Source organism: Hippocampus guttulatus, chromosome 2, assembly GCF_054856545.1.
Source record: "Hippocampus guttulatus isolate MCC_2025c chromosome 2, RoL_Hgut_1.0, whole genome shotgun sequence".
Lineage (NCBI taxonomy): Eukaryota > Metazoa > Chordata > Actinopteri > Syngnathiformes > Syngnathidae > Hippocampus > Hippocampus guttulatus.
Window position 1 is genome coordinate 29,764,006 of NC_141262.1, and position 10,489 is coordinate 29,774,494.

At 57.3% G+C, this 10,489-nt stretch overlaps 1 protein-coding gene across 1 annotated transcript; it reads right to left on the reverse strand.

Annotated features, from left to right (window-relative positions):
* Nucleotides 1-29: 29 nt before the first annotated feature.
* f13a1b (coagulation factor XIII, A1 polypeptide b) lies at nucleotides 30-10,101 on the reverse strand. The gene is made up of 16 exons (XM_086105485.1): nucleotides 9,940-10,101; nucleotides 8,202-8,423; nucleotides 6,621-6,817; nucleotides 4,930-5,118; nucleotides 4,577-4,825; nucleotides 3,832-3,950; nucleotides 3,451-3,558; nucleotides 2,943-3,117; nucleotides 2,676-2,814; nucleotides 2,481-2,584; nucleotides 2,323-2,411; nucleotides 1,671-1,824; nucleotides 1,290-1,565; nucleotides 1,044-1,204; nucleotides 827-963; nucleotides 30-247 (listed from the first exon to the last, which is right to left on the reverse strand). Exons 3-16 carry the CDS (start codon nucleotides 6,796-6,798, stop codon nucleotides 106-108), a joined length of 2,220 nt encoding a protein of 739 aa, XP_085961611.1. The 5' UTR covers nucleotides 6,799-6,817; nucleotides 8,202-8,423; nucleotides 9,940-10,101; the 3' UTR covers nucleotides 30-105.
* Nucleotides 10,102-10,489: the final 388 nt, after the last annotated feature.

The following is a 10,489-nucleotide window of genomic DNA, read 5'->3' on the forward strand; positions in this document are numbered from 1 at the left end:
GGTGACAATAAGGCACTTGTAGACGCGCGCAGGTTGGCCGCCAGTGGCAAATTTATTTCGCCGACTCACAATGGCGGCGAAGGCGGTGGGGAGCCGCGCGTGTCCTCAGGCCTCAACGGTGAGCGTGACGTGGCCGTGCACCTGCCTGAGAGCGGGACAGTCCAGGGTGGCCATCAGCCTGCTGGTGCCCGCCCTCTGCGGGGTGAAGAACTCGCTCCAGACGAAAGACGCGCCTCCGGCGATGAGCCTGACAACGAGGTAGCACAGGTACCACCACATCACACACGCGTGCCGGTCCCCACGAGTACATTGCATTGCCTCGGAATTTGAGGGCCGCGACGCATTTGACAAAAGGCCGCCGCGGTGGGCGGGCGTTCCGCCGCCTTTGCTTTGGCGAGCGAGGACGCTCACCGTTCAAGCTTCGGAGGTGCGCTTCTTTCCCGTATGTCACGCTTCAGTGTGACTTCGAATAAGGACCTTCGGATCGCTCCCGTTTGCCGCGCGTTTTCAACGAGAGACGGGCGGGTCCGGACTGCGGGCGGACCAGTCTAGTACTCGCACTTGCGCTTTGGCCTCGTCTCGCTAAAAGAGGCACGAAAAAGGCCCCGCTTGGACGGCGGCGCGTTTCTTTGAAAAACACCGTCACAGATGCGGGAGTTCGCCACGCCAGCGGCACCGACGCGGCCCCGTAGCATCACAGAGGCCGGCTTCCGAACTTTGCGTCCAGAAGAGTCCGGATGGGGGACTCGACGTCCACAATTTCCCCAAAACGATTTGAAAACGGGCGACGGTCGCCTGCGGCGCGGCCGGAAGGTGACGCGCTCACCTGTAGTATTTGGACTTGGGAAGCATGAGTCCGGCTCCTTCCATGCGAACGTAGACCCCCTCCAGGCTGCTGCCGAGGGGGTTGGTGAACTCCACCGTGGCCATCATCTCCTCGCTGACTTTGGCGGGGCCGCTCACCTGACGACGGGCCGAGACGAGGGATGGGCATACGGGCGGGCCCCCCCCCCCCCCCGGCAACGGCGGCGGCGGCGCCTTACCTTGACGGTGAGCGTGGGACCGTGCAGGCGGATGAGTTTCATGGCGCTGATGATCTGTCCCGTCTCGGTGACCTTCCCCGTGACGATGAAGTGCAGGTTGGACTGCTCCACCAGCGCCTTCATGTAGCGCTCGGCCTCGACGCTCACCGACTCTTTGGCGTCTGCGGAGAAAAGGCGGCGGCGATGACCGCGTCGGTCCCCCTCCCCAAACGGAGCGCGCGGTGGACCCGGCTCGCGCGGACTTACGGCCGGCCGGCTCCATCTGGACGGAGGGGGTGGCGAAGAGGAACTCGGAGCTGACGAGGCCCGTGTAGTAGACCACGCTGCCGCTGACGTACGCCTCCACCGTACGCCGGGCGCCGCTGCCATTGACAAACTTCAGAGTCAACTCAAAGTCGTCGCCGACGCCGGCCCGCACGTCGGACAGGACCAGGTCGACGTCCCCCGGGGGCAGGTCCGCCTTCTCTCTTTTGCAGCTGTACGCCTCCGCTTTCTCCAGGACAGTGCGCTCCTCGGCGCTGCCTTCGTCGCGGTTCAAAGTCGCGTCGGCAAATAAGCGGCTTGCGGATGACTTGACTTGGCAAAAACGCACACGCGGTCGAGCGGCGGCGGCGGCTTCGCACGCACCTTCGGGGAACTTGTACTGATCGGTGAGGTCGCGGCGACTCAAGCCACCGGGAGCTTTGGTCAAAATCATGCGGCCGACGTGGCTGCGATTCACCCTGACCGGCACCATGCTGCCATCCTTCCCACGGGAATAAAACACCACGTCGCTGTTCACCTGCGGCCGCGCCCACAGGAGAGTGCGCATGGGAACGGCGACTGTAACACCCTTCATTGACATTTGAACCTTGTGCTAACTTGAACCCCCCCAAAAAGAAGTTTTTCTTTCTCTTTTTGCAACAGCAAAGAGGCCAAAGGTCCGGGAGCTCACATGAGTCATTTTCGGAAACGCTTGCGACCTTTTCATGGCACAACAGCGACGAAATGACACGGGACCTCAAAATGACTCAACGCAGAAATTCATATCGAAACCGCCGGCAGCAAAAGTGAGTCGAGCCCTCGGCGGAAATGACCTTTTTTTTTTTTTGCTGTCCACGTGCGGAACGCGGAGGAGTATCAGCTCGGCTGAACGCCATTCCCGAGAGGGTCAGGGCAGCGCGTAAAAAACACTATCGGTGGACACCTTTGGGCCAAATGTGAACTTTTTTTGTCTCCTCACTTTTGTCGCCAATCATTTTTGGTTTAGCGGCGACGACATTGAAAGAGAGCCACCCACCTCCGCAAAGACAAAGGCGGCATCAAAGGGGAAGCAGATTTCGCCGTGTTTGATGGCGCGGATGGACGCCGGGCCGCATCTGTACAAGCCTGGGGGGGGGGTTGCGTCATTCCATCTGAAAAACGAGGCGACATTTGCCAAGGTGGGTCGGCATTTACCGTCGCTGGTCTCCTGCGGTGTGGCATCCACGACCTGCCAGCCCCCGAAGCCGGGCGGGAGGTCCGGTCTGGACATGTAGCACTCGTTCCAGCAGTGATAGTTCCTGGCGGCGGCGAGCGGAGAGCGAGAGCCGACGTGAGCGGCGCCGACGCGCGAGCGGTGCACGCGCGAAAAGCCAGAGAGGGCAAAGCTACCAGATGGAGTCCCTGGTCCGGCTGCGATCCACCCGGCCGTTTTCATCCAGGATGATGTCCGACTTCAGGTTGCCGTCGTTGTCGTGGGCCGAGTAGTAGTTGGTGACGACTCGCGACGGGATCCCCAGGCAGCGCAAGACTGCCCAAAGAGGCCACAAAAACCCCCACCGGACCATGAGAGACAACTCTCTCGGGCACGCGCGGCTTTTTTTTTTTGGGTTCCCGCGCGGGGGGGGGGGGGGGGGGCGAAATGCGCAGGGCACTCACAGGTGTTGAAGACGGCGGCGTAGACCCAACACTGCGCGTAGCACACGGGCATCTTGCTGCTGGCGTAGGTGAGGAGGATTTCGGTGCTGCCAGTCCAGGCGGTGGGCGCCACGCCGTAGGTGTAGTCGCCGCTCCAGTTGCCCACCAGCACCCCGTCGTCGTCGCGAGAGTCCAGCTGCGACACAGACAAACGTTTGACTTCCGACTGCAATGGAGACGTCGTAACGCGCTAGCGCGCGGAAGGTCTCCACTTCGACTCGACGGTGGGGGGCGTCGCTTTCTCAATGAGCCTTTTACGAGAGCCTCGCTAGGCTACGCTCATCAAAAGAAGAAGAAGAAGAAAAGCAAACTTGACTCCGGAATTTGTGCACCGCCAATTCAGCGGCAAAAGCGGGGCTCGTTTTCAGGCAGGACGGACCGAACGTCACCGCGGAGGTCGCGGACTTCGATTCATGGATCAAGTAAGCGCGTCACTTTTTCAAGCGCGCGGCTCTCTGGTGGCGCTGACCATGGCGGAAGCCCTTCTGGCCACCTTGATGGGGTCCCCTCGGTTGACCAGGGGCATCTCGCACCTGTCCAGGATGTACAGGCATGCGTCCAGAACGCCGTAGTTGAACTGCACGCACAAGAGACAAATTGCAAAAGGATCAACATCGGAACTCATTGAGTGCCAAAGCGGCAAATTGTGTTATTTTCTTTTTTCATAAAAGGGCTGTGCGCAGGTCCTCGGCGAGTATCGAGGCTGGAATGAGCACCGCTAGATGGCATGAGTGGCTTTGAGCAGATCTTGGTCCACACTCGGTGTGAGCGCGTGCGTCAAAATCCAAAGGAATCAAAATCCATTCCTACCATGACGCAACTCTTGATGCGAGAGTCGTTGGGAGCGCACCTGCCCGTAGTTCCAGTGTCGCTCTGCAACGTCGTCGTGGGAGCCGTGGTAGATGATCCCCGTCTCCGTCATCACGCACTCGTCCCGCTCGACGCCGTCGTCCAGAAACACGGCGTCAGCTGACCAAAGACACGCACGCGCTCAAACACCACGCAATTTCTTTTGTTGTTGTTGTTGGTGGGTTGTTGTTTTTTTACCCCCGCTGGCGTGAGCTGCTGAAGTGCACCCCCCCCCTTTAATACTTTAACGCAAATACTCTCGTAAGCTCTACTAAAATGCTCTCGCAGCCACAAGTGAAATTGTCTCCGATACGTGACTTGCAACTTTTTACTCATCTGCACTCTCGCAGCAACGACTGGCATTTTAGTGTCGCTCGCCTTCCCCACTGAACCGCTTTCACAGTCACGACTGAAAGCCGCCCATCCGCACAAGTGAAATCTCCTCCTGCGGCCAGAGGGGGGATACCAGGGGGTGACGCGCTCCCTCTTTATATGAGTAGCCATCAAGAGGCGAGCTGCGGCATTTTGGAGCAACTGGAATGGAGGATTGGCCGACTCCAAAGAAAAGTGCCTTCCGGTCATCCGGCACGTCTCGGCAACACTCCCGCGCAAAGTAGCCCAATTTCTCCTTCCTTCACGGGAGCGCTGGCTGCATTTCAGCACGGCGGACGACGTTGGCGGCATCGAGGCGTGTTCCTGCCAAACTCGCAGTTGACGCGCGGGAGTGCGAGACAGGCCGAACTCACCCGCCAGCCAAGGGTTGAAGAGAACATAGAGGGCGCGGCCCTTGTCCGGCTTGGTCCTGCGGACGCCGTACGGGGTGGCCACGGCGACGTACATCTGGTACTTGCCCACGATGCAGTTGGCGGCGGGCGTGACGCCCATGCGCACCACGTTGTCCGAGGTCTGGATGACGCGGCCCAGCCACGAGCCCCGCGGGCCCTGGCCGGGGAAGACGGGAACGTACGTGTTCTTACTGTACTGAGGATTGGAACCTGGGGTGGGGGGCAGACGGTCGTGCGGTTAAAACGGGTTCTTTTGCCGGATCCGGTGCTTGGTGGGCTCCTCGCTCGCCGATCGGAGCCGGCAAATGACTCACCGATGACAAACTCCACGGCAAACTTGTCCTTGTTGGGCTGGTAGGGGCGGTCGAAGGTGATCTCCAACTGGAACTCTTGCCCTCGGCGGACGATCAGATAGTTGCTCTGGTAGGCGGCCGTGCGGTGCGCAATCGTGTTGCCCTGCTCTCGTTTCTTCATCAGGTCCACGTCCCAGATGTCCAGGAACTCTGCAGGCACGCGCAGGCACAGGCACAGGCGCAGGCACCGTTTCATTCCCGCGCCTCAAGCGCCGCCACGACAAGACGTTCCGTTTCCGGCGCTCGCGCGCCACACCCGCAAATTCAATCCCGGACGCCGGCCGAGCCTCAAAGTAGCCTCGACTTTGGGAAATCATCCGCTGCGCGTCGGTTCTGTGCAACTTTGAAGCGGGATATGCGTCGGCAAGGAGCCCTTTCCGCGTGTTTGCTCTCAAACTCTGACTCGCCGACAATCTGGACCGCACGACACCTGACGACTCCGCGTTTCAGGACACTTTTTGACCCCTTTTATTTTGGCTAACTTGGAAGAAGTATTTGGAGGAGCGTTGGGATGACTTGATGGCAGTCTTCCGGTCGATTCAGAGTAGAATTGGAGCACATCAAGGAGTCGTGACCTTACTTTGACGGAGCGATTTACAAGGGTGGATTTGACGTGTTCGGCCACTTGTCGGTCGCATTCTGGTGGATTCGAAAGAACTTTGCTGACGTGGTTTTTGGGCGGATTTCAGGTGACTGAAGAGTAGCTAGCTAGCTAGGTCGCTTCTGTAAAGTTGGATGGAAATGCCAGAACACGGAGGGTACTTTATCGGTGGGATTACCGCAGCTTCTGAATAGGTGACCTGACTTTCACTGGATTTGAAGAGGAATTAGGAAGTCCTTGGCTACAACTCCGATTGCTGTTCGGGAGTATTTCGGTGGACTGAAGAGTTGTGAGGTCACGTGTGGCGGCACGATGCCAATCCAGTGACCCGTTTGGACCACGATAAGGCACGGCAGCTACCGGCTGTCAATCCCGCCCGCGTATCTGCCCGCCTGGGCATCCGAGCGTCATGAAGCGACGGGCTGCCGCGGCTCAGGCGCACTTCGGCTTGTTTGACTGACGCTCACCCTGTCACTCATGTGCACAAACTCCGGCGTGTTTCCTATGTGATAAGAAGTCGCGCCGATCAGCGGAGGTGGCAAAAATACTCGCCTGCGCTATCTAAGCAGATAAAAAATGTCCGACTCATTTTTTGTCGAGGGCCACGTTGTTGTTCGCTTTTTCCCTCGGAGGCCCGAGGGAAAACATCCGCGGCGGACAACAAATAGATGGGAAACTCGTTTTGACATCAGAAGACAAGAATCGCGGATTGTTCGTTCCACGTGACAAACTGAAATTTGGGTTCAGAATTGAGCAAGCATTGTGGAAGTTGACATGCTTGAATCGCTTTCGCGGGCCACATAAAATGAGGTGGCGGGCCAGGTCTGGCCCTCGGGCCTTGACTTTGACACCCGTGAAGCAGAGGCAAAAACAAACCCAAAAACTAAAAGGGTCTGGTCAAGGTCGTCGTTCCGAGTCAAGTTCAAGTTCTCAACGGTGCTTGCGGAGGCGATTCCCGTGAAATCCGACGGGACCCGAGGCTCTTCCAGTCGAGGAGCCCAAAGCGATTTCTTTGCCATCGGCGGCACATAAAGGAAAACGTCCCGCTCACCAGTCAACGGCGGAAGTCCTCTCGGGCCGATGGCGCCGAACAGCTCCAACTCGGGGAGGTCGCATTCGTCCGAGTTGGAGTTGGCGGGGGGACCGGCGGCGCGGCCTCGGCTGCTCACCTTGGGACGGGGGCCGGCCGGAGCAGGGGGGGGGGCGGAGGCGTCAGGTTGGCCGGACATGTCGATGACGCTTGACTCGCTGAGGACCGCAAGAGAGAGCAGAGTGAGGACGGCCGAGGCTTCGGTTCCGATGAGCGCGCTCGTCATCGCTTTCGTGGCGGCGGGGGCCCGGCCCGTCTCTTTTGCCGCCGGCTTCCTTCTTTTTGGAGCCGGCGCACGGCCTTGGATGTCTCCCCCCCCCTCCCCTCCCCAAAATGTTTGCAATACATGTTTGCGGGGGTGCTGTTTACTCTCTGCTGCGTCCACCGAATGGTCCACGCAGTCGGCGCTCGGCATTCGGTTCGGGGACGCGCATGCTCCCAATTATCCTCACAAGCGAACTCGGCGGAGTGGAGCCGCCGACGTGCTCGGCCAAGCGCAAGTGGGTGTCAACCGCGCTGGAGGGATGCCCCGGTGCAGGCGGCGGCGATCTGGAACGGGCCAGTACTGGCCTTCTTTTACGGTGACGGCTACTCACAGAGGCAAAAAACAACAACCCCTCCCAAAAATTACCACATTGAGTAAGTAGTGGGCGCGACACGACCACAGGATGACACATCGGCGAGTCATCATTCGCATCAACGTCTTTTGGGCATGATGTGAAATTAGGTTTTAGAAAAGTGCTTTAGCTGTCAGTACTTGGGATTGGACAGGACTCAAAGATCGGTGGCATGGAAGGGATGTACCGGGCTTCATCCAAACTCACAAGAATTTTAAAAAAAAAATTGTTCGATGGGGAGTGAGGGAGGACTTTTTTTGGTGGTTCACGATGTAGTTCAGACGACCGGTAAAGTAACGTTCGGTGTCTCAGACCGGGCCCAGTCCCTCACCGAGCGAAGCGCGCCCAACCGTCAACACGAGGCGGCACGAGCGGCTGTCAATGTCATGTCGACAGAGGCATTTATGTGATGTGACGCTAGTCCAAAAAGGCAAAAAAAAAAGTTCCGGATGTTAGGGAGAGGGCGGGAATTCTGACAAGAATTCTGACACGCGGGACTCGTCGACTATGTCACGCGGCGCGTTGCGTCAAATCCCAAATGGGCCACGAGACGCCACCTCGGTCTGCGAATCGGGTTATGTTTGTGTCAACTGAAGTCGGCATAACTCACACAATGTGCAAGTCATGAGACCCGGGCCTCGACTTACGAGGACAAAACAATCAAGCAAGCGCAGTCCCCACCGCTCAAAAAGTCACAACGTGAATTGGGCAAGTCATTAAATCTTGCTCGGTCACGGCATATCTTGGAGAGACAAGAACACTTGTTCTTGTCTATTGATTAAACAAAAAAAAAAAAGTCTACTTGTGAACAAAAGACAACAGAGCTGTGACTCGCGCACGCGCACACACACACACACACACAGAGACATTTTCTCAACAAACTGGCGAGTTGGCATCACGAGAGCGAGTTCAAAGCGTTTCTCACCAAGAAGTGTTGCAAAGGGTCTCCAAGCTTGGTGAAGGCTGCAAAGCTTCTGGCTGGCCCCCCACCCTCTTGGGCTGAACTCGTCCACGTCGCTTCCCTCGTGCGCAGCAATGGGCGTTGTTACAGCGGTGGGCCGGACGCCACTTTGTCTGATGACAGGCAGTCTATCCCTCTTTGAGAAGCACATGTGGAATCTGAGGTCTTGGTCCGGCTCGCCCTCAGCTGGGAAAAACCAAAGACGTGATCGACGCCGGCGTGACAAACATTCCTTTTGGCCGGCCGTCATGTCCTCTGCCGGCTCCGAGGCAAACCGCTTGCTCATCCCTCCTCAGTTTGGCCTTGGCGGGAAGCGGTCGACTCGCCGACATCCCATCCGTCACGCGGCCCCGCCCGTTTACGAAGCTGAAAGGCAACTTTGCCGAGATGCAAACGCAGCTTGGACAAGATGCGTTCTTTTGTTCGGTCCGGCTGCTACTTGTCAACGGAGCACAAAAAAAGTCCAGAGGCAACCTCATGCTAGCGTTCTAGTCTTTGCACAGGTGGAGATTAAGGTCAGCATTTTTCTGTCCTCTGATTAGGCCGAGCTCAATAGTCTTGTGATGGGCTCAATGGATGAGGGGGGAGGACCAAGAAGAAACATCCATTTTCCGGGCAGACGATTCCAGAACAATTGGACATTTGTGAGGAAAGGTTGCTGGTTTGACGTGTTTTAAACCTGGAAAGGGATTTGGTCGCCGCTTCCGTGGCGCAAACGAGCGAGCGAGAGGGAATGAAGGCCCGAGCTCCCAAATGTCCCGCCGGCCACTGGACATGATGATGAATAAATCATCTCACAAAAAAACATCAACTAACAATGGGCTGTTTTCATCAGTGGCGATGCCAAAGTTGTCCTCCCATCTGAGTTTAGCATGTTGTGGCCACCAAATAGCACGTTTGGTGGCCCAAAACGAGTCACAGCACCAAGTTGTGGCCACAAAGGGCGTGTGGCGTGCATGACGCATGGCAAAGGAGCTCAGAACAGAGCAACAGCACAGCTCGACCGCCGGGTGCCCGGCCTCGGCCGATTTGCGGTGAGCAAATCGACGCCGTGTCTCCATCGGACGGGGCGGAAATGTGCCCCCTTCCAACAATGGCTTGCAAGTTGAAATCAACAGAAGCCGCCCGTCAATGAAAGAAGACGCGGTAACCGGAAGGTCGTGGTCCCAAATTGAGTGGGCGGCCGCGACTTCCCAAGATGACGGCGGACGCTCTTCGGACAAGAGAAGTTCCTCCCTTCGCCCGCAGCGACGCGGAGAAGGAGGCCGTTGTCCGAAACCAAACGAGGCGAGACGAGAAGCCCGTCCAATCATTTGAACACGGAGCAGCCGAGGGATCGAGTGGAAGTGGCCGAAATCCGAGCTCTTAGCACAGCCGCCGGATGAAAGCAGCGATCACTCGGATCGTCTTCTGCTCACTCGGTCGCATTTACTGTACAAGTTAGCCGGGATGCTAACGCCGCATGTCGGACCATAACTTCCGTTTTATTTTCTCTACATTATAGGGCGTATTTATTATTATCGCGTTTCTTACTAGCGTTATTTTAGCCTGTATTTGTTGTACGGTTGAATAACGTAGTTTGAAATGAATGAGAAAAAAAATCCATGTTCGTGACTCGATCGCCATCTTTGCTGTCGGTAACAGTGCTTTCAAAATGGCAGTGACAAAAACGGTTGCCCGTCCGCATACGGCATGTACTTACCTCAACTGGTTCGGGGCCAAGGCCATAAACGGTCACGGGAAGCGCCGGATCTGAGGGGAACCTCAGAACCGGGTTCCACGTCTGCCCGCTAGATGGAAATCTTGCCACGCGCGCCACCCGACTGGGACGTCGTGGCATTAATGCAATGTTTACGTGTGTGTGTTTGAGAGAGAGAGAGAGAAAGACCTTCTTGTACAAGCGGGGGGACCAAAACAGCTTGCAATCAGCACAGTGGGGCGCCTCCTCCGCTCTTGGAGCGCCAGTGCTCTGACAAGTAAATTAGGACACTTCTTCCTCCAAACGCAGCTTGTGACAGCGGAGTGGCTCCTCCTGTTGCAACAGTCCAAATCAGGCGAGTGCAATCATCGCACACCGCCTTCAAATCTGGGAGAAAGGATCTTCACTGATGTTGATGTCTATTTTAACGTCAATCACTCTTGGGACGCCCTCTGGTAGGAATTCTGGCCTCAAAGACAAAGAGCATGATCCGCGCGCTCTTCAACCTGCTGGGTCAAAAGTAAGCCAATGTGGGGGGGGGGGGGGGCCGCAA

Excerpts from the sequence above, each read along its gene's own strand:
- f13a1b (XM_086105485.1), bottom strand. The coding sequence starts at position 6,798 with ATGTCCGGCCAACCTGACGCCTCCGCCCCCCCCCCTGCTCCGGCCGGC. Across the intron at positions 2,815-2,942 it reads CGCCGCCGTCTTCAACACCT|TCTTGCGCTGCCTGGGGATC; the intron begins GTGAGTGCCCTG and ends CTCTTTGGGCAG. Across the intron at positions 2,412-2,480 it reads ACCGCAGGAGACCAGCGACG|GCTTGTACAGATGCGGCCCG; the intron begins GTAAATGCCGAC and ends CCCCCCCCCCAG.